The following is an 18,726-nucleotide window of genomic DNA, read 5'->3' on the forward strand; positions in this document are numbered from 1 at the left end:
CGTTTCAAAGCCGAAGAGCCAGCGCTTGTCCGAAGACGTGTCCGTGGTCATGTGGCCGGCATGACTAGACGCCAAAGGCGCACGGAACGCTGTTAGCTTCCCACCGTAGTGGTCCCTATTTTTCTACTTGCATTTTTACGTGCTTTCGAACTGCTAGGTTGGCAGAAGCTGGGACGAGTAACAGGCACTGACTCTGTTACGCGGCACTCGGGATTCGACCCACCAAACTGCTGACATTCTGATCGACAAGCTCAGCGTCGGACTCTTTAGTGCAGTCAAACAAAATGGTAACATTACAGCCTCCGACTTCTACTTTTACATCCTTAATATATACTAGAACTAGCCATTCTATAACAAGAAACTCTCCAGAAGTGTTTTCCAAATAGAAACAAGGTTGGATGTGTTCTTTTCTTTAACTAAAGCAGTTAATTTTGCTGTCTCTGCTAGGTCCGTCAGTTTTTCCAGCAACTTCTCCATTATGGCAATTAATGTATCCTTCCGTTTTTGTGCAAAAAGCATTCTCAACATATGAAACAGCAAAGTTTGAGGTTGTTTTTCAATCTCTGTCTATTAAAGTCCCTGGTTTTGTTTTTATACCCACTTTGAGAATCTTCTGCAGTAAAATATAAATCTTACACCAGTATTTCTTTGGTTTGTCCACCAAAATGGAAAAAGGTTCCTTGTTTACATTTATATTTTGAACATGTATTTGAATTTCCTTTATACATCTTTGGCCGGTTATCACGCATTAAATAGAATTGATACATGATTTTATAAAAAATGTGTTCCAAATTATAATTTAATAGAAATTTTAAAGTTTTCACCCAAATATCTTCCTGTTGTTCAGGCACTATATTATACACAAAATTCTTTGCCATTGGATCAATGTATTCAAATTCTTAATACCTCCTTACCAGAGTTCCCTGGCATTTATACTATGTGGAGATGCTTCACTAATCTTTCTATAGTTGCTTATCCTTTCTAGAAGAAAGATTTTGCAGAGCCATTTATTTCTTACTTCTCAGCCTAATTGATCGATACTGAGTGCTTTGCAGTAAAAAAACACTTCATGTTGTTTGATGACCATTAATGCTTTTCTCCTTCATACTATGACAAGTCCTTTACAATGGACATCAGAGATACTGAAAGAATGAGGCATCCTTCAAATCTCCCTCAAGAACTGTTTTTCAGGAGGATCTCTCAGGAAGATCCAAATCAGGACACCTCAAGAGGTAATAATAAGGTCCTTCCACTCCTCTGATAAATCCTAACTTTCTTATCTTCTGGGTTTTCTATAGCATTTCATTAATTATGCTTCTTGAAATTCTATCTCCCTCACAGGGAAGAATAGAAGGAAGTTGACGCTTTCTTTTAGAGGAACGGAAACCGTGATTGAACCTCCAGCTCAGGTAAGAGAAGAACATTCATTTACTAGATTTGTATTTTCCTTTTCCCTCGGGAAATCAGCTGATGTACATAGTAGAGGTAGTCCTTGATTTATGACCACAATTGAAACCCAAATTTTTGTTGCTAAACACATTTGTTAAGTGACCTTTGCCCCATTTTACGACCTTTCTGGCCACATGTGTTACGTCAATGACTGCAGTTAAGTTTGTAATATGGTTGTTAATAATAATAATAATAATAATAATAATAATAATAATAATAATAATAATAATAATAATATTAATAATAATAATAATAATTTTATTTATATACCGCCCTTCTCCCGAAGGACTCAGGGTGGTGAACAGGGCAAATATATAAAAAATACAAAAATACAAAAGTTAAAAGAAAATTAAACATATGCCCGACTAAAAACAGTAAATACAAATATTAAAAATGACCATAAAACCCAACCCATCCCCCATCAGGCCAGGCCGGCTTGTTCAAATAAGTGTGTCTTCAGATCGCGACGGAAGGAGTGAAGGTCGGGCGCCATCCGGAGCTCAACCGGCAGCCGATTCCATAGCTCCGGGGCGCCCACAGAGAAGGACCTCCCCCTGGGGGCCAGCAATCGACATTCTCTGATCGGTGGCACCCTGAGGAGGCCCTCTCTGTGGGAACGCACAGGGCGGAGGGAAGTTGATGCCAGCAGCAGGTGCTCCCTAAGGTACTCCGGACCCATGCCATGTAGGGCCTTAAACACCATTACCAGTACCTTGAATCTCACCTGGAAGACAACTGGTAAGCAATGCAGCTCACGGAGCAGAGGTGTGACATGGGAGTATCGGGAGACTCCCAACACAACTCTCGCGGCTGCATTCTGTACCAGTTGGAGCCTCCGAGTGGTCCTCAAGGGCAGCCCCATGTAGAGAGCGTTGCAGTAGTCCAGGCGAGAGGTCATGAGCGCGTGAGTGACCGTACATAAAGCATCCCGGTCTAGATAGGGCCGCAACTGGCGCACCAGGCGAACCTGGGCGAAGGCCCCCCTAGTCACAGCTACTATGTGGTCTTCCAAAGTGAGCCGTGAATCTAGAAGGACTCCCAAGTTGCGAGCCCTATCTACGGGGGGTAAAAGTTCACCCCCCCATTGAAAGAGATGGAATGTTCTGAATATCCCGGGATGCTGGTATGCACAGCCACTCAGTCTTGTTGGGGTTGAGTTGAAGTCTGTTCCTCCCCATCCAGACCCGAACCGCCTCCAGGCAACAGGACATCACGTCGAGGGCATCACTGGGTTGGTTTGGGGTCGAAATGAAAAGCTGGGTATCATCGGCGTACTGATGATACCCAACTCCAAAGCCATGGCCCAAGGACCCTCGAACTGTCATAAATATGAATCATTTGCCAAGCATCTGAATTTTGGTCATGTGGCCACGGGGATGCTGCAACAGTCGTGGGTGTGAAAACTGGGCATAAGCCATTTTTTCTGGTGCCGTTGTAACTTTGAATAATCACTAAAAACTGTTGTAAGTAGAGGACTATCTCTACTGTCTTCTTCCATTGTCCCCTCTGCTTTTGATTGGGGATTTTTTAAGGATTTTTTTTAAGACTACTACTTTAAAAACAAAACTCTTTCCCGTAATTATTCTCCCAACTTTTCAGTAAATAATGTTTTACAGATATTTTCATGGCACCCATTCTTTCTGTAATTCTTTGAGTTGCATTTGTGCAAGGATCCTCAAAAGTATTTAAATATTCACACCGGGATATTAACATTTTTAAATGCTTTATTTACAATCATTGATAAGAAAATAAGTGATTAAGAAGATAGATTTTTAAAATCCCAGGACAGTGGCCGTATAGAAATGCCAGGATCCTGAGGTTGTTCCAGAAGGAAATTGGGGTTACTTAACTGAATGGCACTGAAAATCCTACAAAATCATTCATGTTGATGAAACCTGTCTAAAACATTTCTTCAATCAAAAGTTTTTTCTTCAGTCCACTTTCTCACCTAAACTATGGAATCCCACTAAACATAGCCATTTACCTTAGTTCATAGCTTTGCTTTGGGAATTTCTAAACAATAGGACAGATCCTATAGTCCCTCCTCAATCTGTTCTGTACTTTTTTGCCTTTCAGGAGGGTCTTCTGCCTTTTGAGGAGGTGGCTGTGTATTTCTCAGAGGAGGAATGGTCTATGCTGGATCCTCACCAAAAAATGCTGCATTGGGAAGTCATGCTGGACAATTATAAGAACGTGGCCTCTCTTGGTAAGGGTTTCCTATTCTGCAGTCAGGCAGTTCAGGAAGACACTTTGTAGTCAGATGCCACAGATTACTTCTTATGAAATCATCTCCAAATAGATATCCTCTCTTCAGAGGGAGAAGGAAAAGTCATGCTGTTCCACTGCTCCTACGAAGGAAATAGGTCAATGGCATTCTGCTTAGATAATATTCTATACCATTTGTTTTTCTGTTTCTATTTAAACATATTAGTGACAAAGTAATTCCTTGGTTTGCAGTAATACCAAACTTCATCAAACAGTTTTCAGCTATTTTGGCCCAGATACTTCCGTATCAATCCTATCAAGAATTGCCACTCAGGTTTTTTGACTTAATGCCTTTATTCTGGAACTGTGAACTGAGATGCATTATAGTTCTGATCCAGACAGCATAAACTCCATGAAAATGGTTTTAAACAAATATTTATTGTCCAGGAATTCTAAGCAGGGACTTACTTTGCAATAGATACATCTGGTCATAGTCATATCTGTCCATTCTCGTAGGTAAAAAGGAATAAGCCCCATCTCAGCTAGGCATAGTTATGGATGCCAATCGATGCTTGCATGATGCTTGATTAGACAAGGGCTTTAACCACCCTGGCACATAGCCAGGACATTCTGTAATAAACTTTGAAGCTCCTCCAACTGACTCGATAAGATATAGGACTGACTAACAACTAGACTACATTTCCCAGAGGCCATCTCTTAAGGAGACAGCGTTTAACCCTATAAATGCTAAAACACAGTTCTTAATTCCTAAGCTAGCTATTTAATGCAGGGCTTTTCAACCTTTTCACCCATTGTACCACTTTTAGGATATGGCAACATCTGAGTACCACCAGTTGCCCTAGCAAGGTGTCAAAAAGTTGATGACCAAAAAAAAAGGGAAAAAAAAGATGAAGTACAGGTAGTCCTCGACTTACAACAGTTCGCTTAGTGACTGTTCAAAGTTACAAAGGCACTGGAAAAAGTGTCCCCCAAGCCACAGCCGAGCAAGACACCTGCCTGCCTGCCCGGCGGCGCTCTTCCTCCTGTCTGAGGTTTTCATTGTTGTGAGCATTTCTGTTGAGGATTGGCAGCAGGGGTGGGGGGTGTTTGGTTTTTATTCCCTGTCTGCTGGGTGGTTGCAGCAGGTTTTGGTCACTTCACATGACCCTGGGACACTGTGACTGTCATAAATATGAATCAGTTGCCAAACATCTCAATGTACATCACAAGACCCTGGGGATGCTGCAACATTCCAGCTGATCGGCGCTTCTTCTGGGCTCAGCAGAAGCACCGGGAGCAGCACTGAGCTCCAGCTGGAGACTGGCGCTGATTCTGGCGCTTCCACTGAGCCCTGACAGCCCCGAAGAAGTGCTGATCTTGGCGCTTCCGCTGAGCCCTGACAGCCCTGCAGCTCCAGCCATCTCTCGCTCAGGTGGTGCTGCCATCGGTTCAGGTCATTCCCCTCTCCTGCTACCACTTTTCTAGGATGGTCGTATACCACCTGCCAGGTGCCAATGTACCACAGGTGGTACCCGTACCACTGGTTGAAATGGACCAGAGTTACATACTGGTCCAGCACAGCCTTTTACAAGTTTTTATGCCTCATGAATAGTGATATTATCATTTCTATACCAAACCGTTATAATTATACAAATATACAATATATTGGAATCTGGCAAAATACCTGAAGGCAATTACAGGTAGTCCTCGAGTTACGAATATAATGGAGCCTGCCCATTTCATTCATAACTCAAAAATTCATGGGAATAAATCTTGTACCTCAAAGAAGATCACCTCCTGCTTTCACCCACATATTTGCTAATTGAATGCATAGGAACTAGGCGGTTCATTATTTGCACATGAGGTATCTCGGGGAAGGCCATGGAGGGCCTAGTGATGGAACAGGCCCCCAAGGCCTCCACGATTCACAAAGATATCTCATGCTTCCCCCTCCATTTCTGCCGTGGCAGATTGACTTATCTTGAAAAGACCCATCTCTTCTCTGCCGGGTTCCTGCTTTTGAGGAGGGTCAACGGAAGCTCCTATGTGCTGTAATATCTTGTGAGTTCAGGTACCCATCCTCTTTTGCAGAGAATGAGTGCCTGAACTCTCACGACGCTTGTGGTGCCTATCTCCTGCTCACCCCCACCCCGAACTCGAGCCACATGGCCACCGCCCTTGGCTTCTGTTCTGCCGAATTGGGCCTCCGGAGGCAATTGGAAGCCTCCCCCAGCTTCCGTTCAATTCTCTGTTGCAGAAAAAGAGGCCTAACCTACTGTGAGATCATTCGAAATCAGTAGTGTGAGATCTCACATCACTGATCTCACGTGATCTTGCGTTACTTTAGGCTTCCATTTTCTGTGAAAGCACCAAAGGCCTAGAACAGCCAAGAAAGCAAAGGTGCATACCCACAGTCCTAGTGTCTAGAGACTGGGGTGTGGGGGGAGGAAATAGCTAGGGTGAATGTTGCAGTGCTACTGTGGACATTCCTAAGGGTGAATGACTGCCACAGTGTGGAAACATTCGTAATTTCAGGAGTTTTTCGTAAACACTACTGGGAGATTATCATGTAAACTCGAACGTTGGCTAAGGGAAGGTTTATAACTCAGGGATTATCTGGTTTCTGACAGAGTGATCTTTTCCCCTAACATTTCTATCACTTTCATTTCTCTTTTCCTTTGAAGGTGGTAATGAGAATGACAATAAAGTCGCTAGAGAACCAATGAAAGTGTTCAAACAAAGAGACGTAATGGAGAAGCCTGCAATTCGGACGGGATTCCAAAGGCAGGAAAGAAACACTTCAAATAATTGGAATAAAGAAAGCTCATCTTCCATTGATGCACAGATTCAGGACTTTATTGATCAACGAGGAAAAATAAAGAAAAAATACATTGGGAAAGGTTTAAGACTATTCAAAGATACAATAGATGTAAACGAGCACTATCTATCCCAAGTCAAAGGACAAGATTATATATCCAAAGACAAAGGAAAAAATTACAATTGGACTTTCACACTTCCTCAAGAACTTGGGTCTGTTATGTCACAGAAAAGTTTTCACATGGGAGAGAAGCCAAATAAATGCACTGAGGATGGAAATAAGACTGTTTATAAAAGGATAAGCACAAGGGAGAAGCTATATAAATGCAGGGAGTGTGGAAAGGACTTCAGCAAACCAAGTCATCTTACATCCCATGAAAGGATCCACGTAGGAGAGAAGCCATATAAATGCATGGAGTGTGGAAAGGATTTCAGAACAAGCTGGGAAGTTACATCCCATCAAAGGATCCACACAGGGGAGAAGCCGTACAAATGCACGGAGTGTGGAAAGGGCTTCAGAACAAACAGTCATCTTACATCCCATCAAAGGATCCACACAGGGGAGAAGCCATATAAATGCTTGGAGTGTGGAAAGGGCTTCACCAACCAGAGTCATCTTACATCTCATCAAAGGATCCACACAGGGGAAAAGCCATATAAATGCATGGAGTGTGGGAAGGGCTTCACCAACCAGTGTCATCTTACATCCCATCAAAGGATCCACACAGGAGAGAAGCCATTTAAATGCATGGAATGTGGAAAGGGCTTCAGTCAACACAGTAAACTTACATCCCATTTAATGATACACACAGGGGAGAAGCCCTATAAATGCATTGAGTGTGGAAAGGGCTTCAGGGCAAACAGTGAACTTACATCCCATCAAAGGATACACACAGGGGAGAGGCCATATAAATGCATGGAGTGTGGAAAGGGCTTCAGGACAAGCGGTGACCGTACATGCCATCAAAGGATCCACACAGGGAAGAAGCCCTATAAATGCATGGAGTGTGGGAAGGGCTTCACCCGAAATAGTCATCTTATTTGCCATAACAGAATCCACACGGGAGAGAGGCCATATAAATGCATGGAGTGTGGGAAGGGCTTCACCCGAAATAGTCATCTTATTTCCCATAAAAGAATCCACACGGGAGATGCCATATAAATGCATGGAGTGTGGAAAGGGCTTCACCGAACATAATGTTCTTATTTCCCACAAAGGTATCCACACAAGAGAAAAGCCATATAAATGCATGGAATGTGGAAAGGGCTTCAGTCAACACAATAAACTTACATCCCATCAAAGGATACACACAGGGGAAAAGCCCTATAAAGTGTGGAAAGGGCTTCGGCCGACACCATACTCTTACTTCCCATAACATGATGCGTAGCTGTTAGAAGTCAATCCCCAAAACAAAGATACATTTGGGTGAGAATGTATGCTAATTATAACTTAGTGAGCTCAGTCTGTGGATTTCCAATGTACACAGACTGAATTCTGAAAAGAGGGTTGGTTTTCCTTCTAACTTAGAGGCCTAGAGAGATGAATTTAGTAATGAAAATAAAAACAATGGGCATGTTCCATTATAATTATTATCTATAAGTTTTTGAATTTATGTGTATACATGTTCATTTTATTTTATTTTTTTAGTAATGTGCTTCCTGCTCCCCAATTGTCATGTTTCTCCCACTTGGTCATAGCTCTCAAAAGGATGTGAAGACATTCAAAAGGTGCTGCTTTCCCAAGCACAAATGAAAAAATAAAAGAAAAATCAAATGTATACACTTGGTGTAGAACTGGGGCACCCCAAAAGTAATCAAATTTGCATACTCAGTGTACAACTGAGACCTGAGTCAACCAGTATCTATAGAGAAAGAGGGAACATTATTCATTCCAAGGCCTGAAGATGTATGAGGGAATTGTTACATGCCCATCAATGTTTAACGTCTGGGAAGAACTGAAACGACGAATTCCTCTCTCAAAAACGAAGCCAGAATGACCAGAAGCCCCACAAGTGATTGTGCAATTTTTTTTCAAGCATTTTGCTATTCTATAGTGTGATGAGGGCTGAGAAGAAGTCTAAATTTGATTTAAATAAAATTAAATATCAATTCTGTGGTTATGTTCGAGTCATGTATTATACTCATGTATTAAACTCTAGTTGCTTTAAAAATGTATTAACACATGAAAGTTTTTGGAAGGATTTGAGAAGCTCATGTTTGAAGCTTTTTATTTAATTGTCAGTTCTGTGTCAAACTGGACAGTAAGACTGAAAATTTCGGAAGAAAACAGAGTGTTTAATGATGCATGGGCACATTCATTTGCTTTCACAACTGACAAGACTGGTTTACCAGTATGACTAATATGTGGTGAGAAATTTGCAAACAAGAAGTCTAATGTTGCAAGACATTTCCAAAATAAACACGCAGCCTTTGCTGAAAAATACCCAGAAGGAGAAGAGACAAAAAAAGTCATTTCGGAATTGATGCGGAAGGTTGATCAGAGCAAGAATCAATTTAAGAAGTAGGTGACGTCTGCAAGTTCAACTACATATGCTAGTTTTGTGGCTGCTCAGGAAATAGTCAAGCACGGGAAGCCGTTCACAGATAGAGAATATATGAAGGAATCATTAAGATTTCAGAACATCTATACTCGGACTTCAAAAACAAGAGTGAAATTGTGCAGAAAATCAGAGATATGCCCCTCTCTGCAAAGACTGTGAAAGACAGAACCCTAAAAATGGCAGAAAACATCACCAGACAGCAATGTAAAGACATCAATTCACCTGAGGCATACTCAATTGCCTTGATGCATCCAAAGACAAAGGTGATATTGAACATATGTGAACTCTGCTGGGCCACAGGAAGAAATGTTTGAGTTGATAACACTGAAAGGCCAAACAAGGGGGGAGGACATCTGTGAGGCTGTCTTGGATTATTTAACAACCAATGAAATAAACACCACCCACCTTGTGTCAGTGGCTACTGATAGGGCACCGAGTATGACAGGAGCACAGAAGGGCTTTGTGGCTTTACTGCAGAAGTCGCTGGGTTGAAAGCTGCTAACATTTCATTGCATCCTGCACCAAGAGGCATTGTGCGCTCAAACATTTCCTCCAGAATGCACAGAAGTGATGTACCTTGTGATTCAGATTGTCAATTAAATAATGGCACAAGGTTTAAATCACTGTCAGTTCCGTTTGCTACTAGAGGAGGTGGAAAGCACGTAGTCTGATCTGGTGCACAACAAATTCCGGTGGCTGTCCAGAGGAGAGGTGCTAAAATGCTTTGCTGCGTGTCTGGAAGAGGTGAAAACATACCTGGGCAGCAAAGGGCTCACCTATCCTGAGCTGGAACGTCCAGAGTGGCTGGAAAAGCTACACTTCATGGTAGATATGACAGCACACATGAACAAGCTGAACACAAGTCTTCAGAGTAAAGGAGGCACAGCCCTGCACTTGCTGGAGGAAGTTTTGGCATTTGAACACAAGTTGACAGTGTTTGACAGAGATTTACAGAGATGTTAAGTAGCGGGCTCTGGACCGCGTGGACCACATGGAAGACTCCGGACAACAGGATGCAGCATATTAGTCTTTATTGATGTCAGCACAGACTTGGCAAACAAAGGGTGACTAGCTCCTCTTATATATCTAGCCAGACATACCTGGGACTAATCCCCTTATCAAGATTTCCCGCCAAGGAATGCCCTGCCAATCCTGACAAGGAACCCTGCCACCTGCTGGTGTCAGTGGCTCATTGCTGTGGAAACATCCCCTATATACATAACAAGAGAGGTACATGTCTCACTTCCCCTCTTTGAGAGAGTTCAAACAAGGTAACAATGTGATAAATTCAGAGTATTTGCAGTCTGTAATCCTTGCAATGCAAACATCATTTGGGAAGCAATTCTGTGAGTTCAGAGAGGAAAAAAATACATTATCTTTCCCTGTCACTCCCCTGAGCAGCCATCCATCTGCATTGAATATGACTGCATTTGCAGGTGTAAGTCAACCCGATCTGGAGGTGGAACTTGCAGACATAGCTGACAAAGAGATATGGGTGTCCAAGTTCCAATGTTTGACAGATACTCTTGAAGATGTTGCCTGTCAGAAGGCCAGTCTTGCGCTGAATGACAAATGGAGTGATATTGAAAACCTTCCCAAACAGTACAAGCTTATACTTGATACATGGAATGCCCTCCCCAGCACGTACAGAAATATGAAGAAATATGCATTTGGAGTCCTGTCAATCTTCGGATCTACATATGTATGTGAACAGGTCTTTTCCAATATGAACTACATTAAAAACAAATATCGCTCACGCCTCACAGACAACAGCCTGCAATCTTGTTTAAAAATGAAGGTGACGTCTTACAGCCCTGATATGCAGATGCTGTGTGCTGATGTTGAGAAGCAAAAATCACATTAACCAGGTAAAATATTTTAATTGGCTATTATTTTGCAAATATATATTTGAAGTTCTTCAGTGAAAGAGTGCTTTTTTATTCCTTGCCAGCTCACTGCACACTCCAGTACAGATGGACTGATTTACGGGCAGACGCACAGACAGGCAGACAGACTGGCAGACGGACAGATGGACAGACAAGCTGACGGATGGGCAGATGGACTGGCAGACGGGCACATGGACTGGTGGATGAGCAGACGGATGGACAAGCGGACGGATGGGCAGATGGACTAGCAGACAGATGGACAAGCAGATGGATGGGCGGATGGACTGGCAGATGGGCACATGGACTGGCAGACGAGCAGACGGACAGACAAGTGGACGGATGGGCAGATGGACTGGTAGACAGACGGACAAGCGGACGGATAGGCAGACTGGCAGATGGGCACATGGACTGGCAGATGAGCAGATGGACGGACAAGCGGACAGATGGGCAGATGGACTGGTGGGCAGATGGACTGGCGGGCAGACAGATGGGTGGACGGAAGGACAAAATGACAGAAGCAGACAGCATTTTGGGTTTGCTGCAGGCGGATAAGTTAAGTTTGGATTTTTATTTCATAAATATGAGGATTCAAATAGACATTGAGTATTGTATTTGAAATTAATATTTAACCCAGTGTCTTTTTTTGCAGTTCAAAATGTTTCTGTTGCATGCTGAAATAAAAATTGGCAATTATTTTGCAAATATTTATTTGACATTGTTCAGTGAAATAGTCCTTTTTTTATTCATTGTCAGCGGACTGGATGCTACAGTACAGACATATGGACTGGCAGATGGGCAGATGGATGGGCGGGCAGATGGACAGGTGGACGGGCAGATGGATGGACAGATGGACGGGCGGGCAGACGGACGGATGAGCGGACAGATGGCAGATGGACTGGTGGACAGATGGCAGATGGCGGGCGGATGCATGGATGGACAGACGAGAGGACGGATGGGCAGATGGACTGGCGGACAAGCAGATGGGTGGATGGGCAGATGGGTGGATGGACAGAATGACAAGCAGACAGCATTTTGGGTTTGCTGCATGGGGAAAAGTTGAGTTTGACTTTTTATTTAATAAATATGAGGAGGACTCAAATGGCCCCTTCATGGATTACTGCCTTGTCGTGGCGAAGGGGCTTGCGTAATTCAATGAAGCTATGAGCTATGCCGTGCAGTGCCACCCAAGACAGACAGGTCATAGCAGAGAGTTCTGACAAAACGTGATCCACTGGAGAAGGAAATGGCAACCCACTCCAGTATCTTTGCCATGAAAACCCTATGAACAGTACCAAAAGGCAAAACGATATGACGCTGGAAGATGAGCCCCTTAGGTCGGAAGGCGTCCAATATGCTACTGGGGAAGAGCAGAGGGCTAGTACTAGTAGCGCCAGAAAGAATGAAGCGACTGGGCCAAAGCCGAAAGGACGCTCAGCTGTGGATATGTCTGGTGGTGAAAGGAAAGTCCGATGCTGTAAAGATTTTTTCTCCATAGGAACCTGGAATGTAAGATCCATGAATCAAGGCAAGCTGGACGTGGTCAAACAACAGATGACAAGACTGAACATCGACATCTTAGGTATCAGCGAACTAAAATGGACAGGAATGGGTGAATTTAATTAAGATGACCATCAGATATACTACTGCGGGCAAGAATCCCTCAGAAGAAATGGAGTAGCCTTCATAGTCAATAAAAGAGTAGGAAAAGCAATATTGGGATACAATCCTCAAAATGACAGAATGATCTCAGTTCGAATCCAAGGCAAACCATTCAATATCACAGTAGTCCAAGTCTATGCCCCAACCACCGGTGCTGAAGAGGATGAAATTGACCGGTTCTATGAAGCCCTACAGCACCTTATAGAACTAACACCAAAAAATGATGTCCTTATCATCATGGGGGATTGGAATGCTAAAGTAGGAAGCCAAAAGATAACCGGAATAACAGGCAAGTTTGGCCTTGGAGTACAAAATGAAGCAGGGCACAGGCTGATAGAATTTGGTCAAGAGAATACGATGGTCATAGCAAACACTCTTTTCCAACAACCCAAGAGACGGCTCTACACATGGACATCACCAGACGGTCAACACAGAAATCAGATTGACTATATGCTCTGCAGCCAAAGATGGAGAAGCTCTATACAGTCAGTAAAAACAAGACCAGGAGCTGACTGTGGCTCAGACCATGAGCTTCTTGTTGCAAAGTTTAGGCTTAAACTGAAGAAAGTAGGGAAAAGCACCAGGCCAGTCAGGTATGAATTAAATCATATCCCCATTGAATATACAGTAGAGGTGACAAATAGATTTAAGGAATTAGATCTGATAGACAGGGTGCCTGAAGAACTATGGACAGAGGTTCGCAACAATGTACAAGAGGTAGCAACCAAAACCATCCCAAAGAAAAAGAAATGCAAGAAAGCAAAATGGCTGTCTGAGGAAACTTTGCAAATAGCTGAGGAAAGGAGGGAAGCAAAAGGCAAGGGAGAAAAAGAAAGATACGCCCAATTGAATGCAGAATTCCAGAGAATAGCTAGAAGAGATAAGAATGCCTTCTTAAATGAACAGTGCAAAGAAATAGAAGAAAACAATAGAATAGGGAGGACCAGAGATCTTTTCAAGAAAATTGGAGAGATGAAGGGAACATTCAATGCAAAAATGGGCATGATAAAGGACCAAAATGGCAGGGACCTAACAGAGGCAGAAGAGATTAAGAAGAGATGGCAAAATTACACAGAAGAACTATACAAGAATGAGCTTAACGTCCCTGATAATCACAATGAGGTGGTCACTGACCTCGAGCCAGACATCCTAGAATGTGAAGTGAAGTGGGCCTTAGAAAAGCTGAGCAACAACAAAGCTAGTGGAGGTGACAGTATTCCAGCTGAGCTATTCAAAATCTTAAAAGACGATGCAGTAAAAGTGCTACACTCAATTTGCCAGCAAATTTGGAAAACTCAACAGTGGCCACAGGATTGGAAAAGATCAGTTTACATTCCAATTCCAAAGAAAGGCAGTGCCAAAGAATGTTCAAACTATCGCACCATTGCATTCATTTTTCATGCTAGTAAAGTTATGCTTAAAATCCTACAAGCTAGACTCTAGCGGTATGTGGATCGAGAACTACCAGAAGTACAAGCAGGATTTTGAAGAGGCAGAGGAACTAGAGATCAAATTGCTAATATATGCTGGATCCTGGAGAAAGCTAGGGAGTTCCAGAAAAACATCTACTTCTGCTTCATTGATTATGCTAAAGCATTTGATTGTGTGGATCACAACAAATTGTGGCAAGTTATTAAAGAGATGGGAGTATCAGACCATCTTATTTGTCTCTTGAGAAACCTATATGCGGGCCAAGAAGCAACAGTGAGAACTGGACACGGAACCACTGATTGGTTCAAAATTGGGAAAGGAGTCTGGCAAGGCTGTATACTGTCGCCTTGCCTATTTAACTTATATGCAGAGCACATCATGGGAAAGGCAGGGCTAGAGGAATCAAAAGTTGGAATTAAGATTGCTGGAAGAAATATCAACAACCTAAGATATGCAGATGATACCACTCTAATGGCAGAAAGTGAAGAAGAACTAAAGAGCCTCTTGTTGCAGGTGAAGAAGGAGAGTGCAAAACTTGGGTTGAAACTTAATATTAAGAAAACCAAGATCATGGCATCCGGCCCTCTCAATTCCTGGCAAATAGATGGGGAAGAAATGGAGGTAGTGACAGATTTTATTTTCCTGGGCTCCAAGATCACTGCAGATGGGGACTGTAGTCAAAAAATTAAAAGACGCTTGCTCCTCGGGAGGAAAGCCATGGCAAATCTAGACAGCACACTAAAAAGCAGAGACATCACCCTGTCAACAAAAGTGCGTATAGTCAAGGCTATGGTCTTCCCAGTTGCAATGTATGGCAGTGAAAGTTGGACCATAAGAAAGGCTGAGCGCAAAAGAATTGAGGCCTTTGAACTCTGGTGCTGGAGAAGACTCCTGCGAGTCCCTTGGACTGCAAGGCGATCAAACCGGTCAGTCCTAGAGGAGATCAACCCTGACTGCTCTTTAGAAGGCCAGATCCTGAAGCTAAAACTCAAATACTTTGGCCACCTAATGAGGAGGAAGGATTCACTGGAGAAGAGGCTAATGCTGGGAAAGATTGAGGGCAATAGAAGAAGGGGACGACAGAGAATGAGGTGGCTGGATGGAGTCATTGAAGCAGTAGGCGTGAGCTTAAATGGACTCCAGAAGATGGTAGAGGACAGGAAAGCCTGGAGGAACATTGTCCATAGGGTCGCGATGGGCCGGACACGACTTTGCAACTAACAACAACAACTCAAATGGACATTGAGTATTTTATTTGAAAGTAACCTTCAACCCAGTGTCTTTTTTTTGGAAGTTCAAAATGTTTTTGATGCATACAGAAATAAAAAAAATTTCTTTGTAGCAGTTCATTGATTTCATAAATGCAACACACTATAGTTTTTTTATACATAGCACAAAGGTAAAAAACGATATACACAGTGTTATTTTCATTTTAAATGTCAAAAGGGTTTTGAGGCTCCCAGTGTTTTGTTTTCGGTGGGAAACGGGGACTCCAAGGTGTTCAAATCTGGGTGGGCTCCCAGCAAACATGCGCCAAAGAAGTGATGGGAGAAGGAAGAGAGGAAGAGAAACACCGGGGGGGGGGGGGAGCACCCTGTTTCTTCTTCTTCAGGCAAAAACTCTCTGATCAAGCCGGAATGAAGAGGGGGATGAGGAGGAGGAAGAGCAGCGATTGACAAACTGCCAGCCAAACACTTTGGGGGAGGCGTGCAGGATGGAGAGGCGGGCAGCTTGCCTTGGAGAGGGAGGGGGGAGCCCTTCTCGTCTGCCTTTCGTTCTCTCTGCTCTATTCCCCTCGCTCCTTTTTTTTAAAAAAATATTTTTTTCTTTCTTTCTTCGCAATCTTGCCCGCTGTTTCTCCACCTCCTCCATCCTCCTCCCCACCATGCAGAAAAAAAGGAGAAGGCAGGCGGTGGGGCAGGGGTTTCCCTTCCTTGCCCAATTCCAGTGTTTGCAAGAGAGGCAGAAATGATCGCCCTTTTGCAAGCAGAAAATCTTGCAGGTCTCCTCGTGAGGAAGGAAACCCCAGATACGGGCAAGCCAGGAGAAGTGTGTGTGTGTGTGTGTGTGTGTGTGTGTGTGTGTGTGTGAATGCCCGGCTGCAATTCCCGTCCAAAGTGAAAGCAAAAGTAAGCATCGGGCAAAGCGGAACTCCATTTCTCGGCTTGCCTCCGTCCTTTGGAGCCGGGAGGTGCACCTTTGGAGGAAGAGGAGGAGGCGTCAATCCGGTTGCTGCATCTCTTCCCTCACGGGTGGGGGGGCCATTTGGGGAGGCTCCTGAGGCCCGCAGCTCTTCCAAGGGGAGGAGGAGGAGAGTGGGATCGGGGTTGCTTGTGCCTGCTGAAGAGCACCATGGCTCCGTTTGCCTGGCAAGGTGGGGGAAATTTGCTCAGCCTCACCTCCGGCCCCAAGCAGCACCTTTCCCTTGCGCGCATTTTTGACAAGCCTCTCTTTGCCTGGCAAGGAGGGGAAAATTTGCTCGGCCTCCTCTCTGATGTATGTCTTGCTTAGGTAAGCTCCACTTTAATCAAACCCTGTTCTGCACATCCCTCCGACCAGTCTGGGCCACTCACATTTAGATCAGGTTTCAGGGCGCAGCGAGAGGAACTGCCGCCTCTCCTGCCACTGAGCTCCGGGCAGGCGGATCCACATCCACCACAACCCCCGGCTAGCAGAGCCGGCGGTGGAGCAGGGTGGGGGGAGACCTGCCGGACAGAGAAGAGGTGGGCCTGGGGCACCCCAAGACTGGGCGCCCCTACCCGTGCAGCAGGTAGAAAAAGGGCCTACTCACCTTTCCAGTCCTCCCGTCTCTTCCTCCACTGCCACCAAGTGCAGTCAGAAGAAACAAAGAGGTTTGTTTGTGGGCAGTCCCACAAACGGCTTGTGGGCGGTCTCATAAACCAAAGTTCAACCAATCAATCCAAACTTTGCAAGGTTTTTTTTTTGGTGAGAAGTTTGAATTGATTGGTTGAACTTTTTTAGTGCCACTTTTTTTTTCAGGACTAAACATGGCAGAGGTGGACTGGGAGCCACAGGGGATGACTCAAAGAGCCGCATGCGGCTCCGGAGGCGCGGGTTCCTGACCCGTGCTATAGGCTATTCTAGAATATCTTGTTGCAATTAGATAAAATGTAAAAACAGGATATTGATATGTATTAGTGAAAATATATTTTAAATTTTGTTGATTGACTACGTTATAACTAGAAGAGTACTAACTTGCTTATTTTGACTATGTAATCACTAAGGGAATTAGAGAGGGCATCTCTGTTGATGTAACCTGAACTATTTACAACTGGTTATGTCTTATTTTAACTACCCAACCACCATATTGTTTCACAAATACATGTTTATGTAAATATTTAAAAAATCAATAAAACTTGTATACAAAAAAAGTTTTCCACTGATCACTTTTATGGGATGCAGAACCAAGAGAGCATTATTGTGACCCTCTTGAGTACAAGAACACTAAATTCCATTTTGTGTCTGTTCCTTTGATCCCCGTTAACTTTATACAGGGGTGTGGTTTCTACAGAATCGTTCTTAAAAATAGACATTTGGAGAGGAGTCTTATATTGTCAAAAGCACATGGATTCACAAGTCTTCTTGATCAGGGCGGCACAAGGTTTCTTGATCAGGGCAGACGTAATAGTCTCCTTCTTCCTCGCCTCTCATTGGAAATGTACCTTTTCTCCCCGCTTTGCATGAGCACCTGCCTTGCATGCAGAATCCACCAGGGGCTCCTCTGCAAAGAGAAGGCAACACAATGGCCTTCCATCATTGAGCCACTGGAGGGCGAATGCCACACAGTACTTTCCAGAGGGGAGATTGAAAGGCATTGACATCAACGGGTCTTGCCTCTTTAGGATTCACTCTCTTGAGCATTTGAGCTGTGCAGAACTCTTGAAGGAAAGAGATCCAGAAAGGGTCAGGATAAGTGTCCAGATTCTTCCAGTGCAAAGGGAGGGCTCTTGAACTGAAGAAGGAAAAGATGCATCCCAAGTTCTCGTCCAGGTTCTGTCTTAGCAATGGATAATAAATGAATGAACCTTTACTGTCAAAGTACAACCATGCATACATTGAGAATGGCTGAGCCTCCATTCGTGCTGAGCCTCCATTTGTGTCAACTTACAGTGACACAAACCCTCCATCTTATTACACCATGTGAACTAATTGCACAACGCACCGGCCTCGCAAGTCAATTATGCATAAAGTTTATAAAATTATTTCCCATTCAAAAGCCTGACAGCCCATAGATAAAAGCTGTTCTTCAGCCTGTTGGTATGGCTGGCTATACTCCTATATCTCCTACCTGATGGTAGGAGAGTAAAGAGATACCATCCAAGGTGTGAGTCATCCCTGAGAATTTTCCTCACTCTTCCAACCAGCGAGCCCTGGCGATGTCATCCAGTGGTGTCAGGGGACAGCCCACAATGTCTTGTGCTGTGCTCACCACCCTCTGTAATACTAAGTCACTAAGGAAAGAAAGTAAAATGTCACTCAATCCAGACAAAAGAAATTGGACAAGACCTGATGTGAAAGCTCTCTCTAAATCCCTTCAAGAGCTACCAGGCTTGAAAATCAACAAGAATAACTGTCATCTGATGAATCAGCAAAAAACAAGGATTTTTTTGTGTGTGGGGTGGAAGGATCCTGAAGTACAAACACTTTTTGAATTGCTCTTCAACTAGAGTTGGTAGCTGGCAGCTTCTGTCCCTCTG

At 43.8% G+C, this 18,726-nt stretch overlaps 2 protein-coding genes and 1 long non-coding RNA gene across 3 annotated transcripts in view; all 3 read left to right on the forward strand.

Annotated features, from left to right (window-relative positions):
* LOC308662196 (zinc finger protein 197-like) overlaps nt 1-18,726 on the forward strand; it is a 31,840-nt gene that overhangs the window by 1,615 nt on the left and 11,499 nt on the right. The gene's annotated exons all lie outside the window — the stretch shown is intronic.
* LOC308661321 (uncharacterized protein) lies at nt 1,127-8,580 on the forward strand (the record flags this gene model as incomplete). Its single annotated transcript, XM_081316244.1, has 4 exons — nt 1,127-1,232; nt 1,342-1,409; nt 3,526-3,655; nt 6,339-8,580. 4 exons carry the CDS (start codon nt 1,127-1,129, stop codon nt 7,631-7,633), a joined length of 1,599 nt encoding a protein of 532 aa, XP_081172370.1. The 3' UTR covers nt 7,634-8,580.
* On the forward strand, nt 8,752-11,631 carry LOC308663549. Its single transcript, XR_014025432.1, has 2 exons — nt 8,752-9,604; nt 9,646-11,631. It is a non-coding gene; the product is annotated as an uncharacterized lncRNA (long non-coding RNA).

The sequence above is a fragment of the Vipera berus genome (assembly GCF_964194415.1).
Source record: "Vipera berus genome assembly, chromosome: 2".
Classification (NCBI taxonomy): domain Eukaryota; kingdom Metazoa; phylum Chordata; class Lepidosauria; order Squamata; family Viperidae; genus Vipera; species Vipera berus.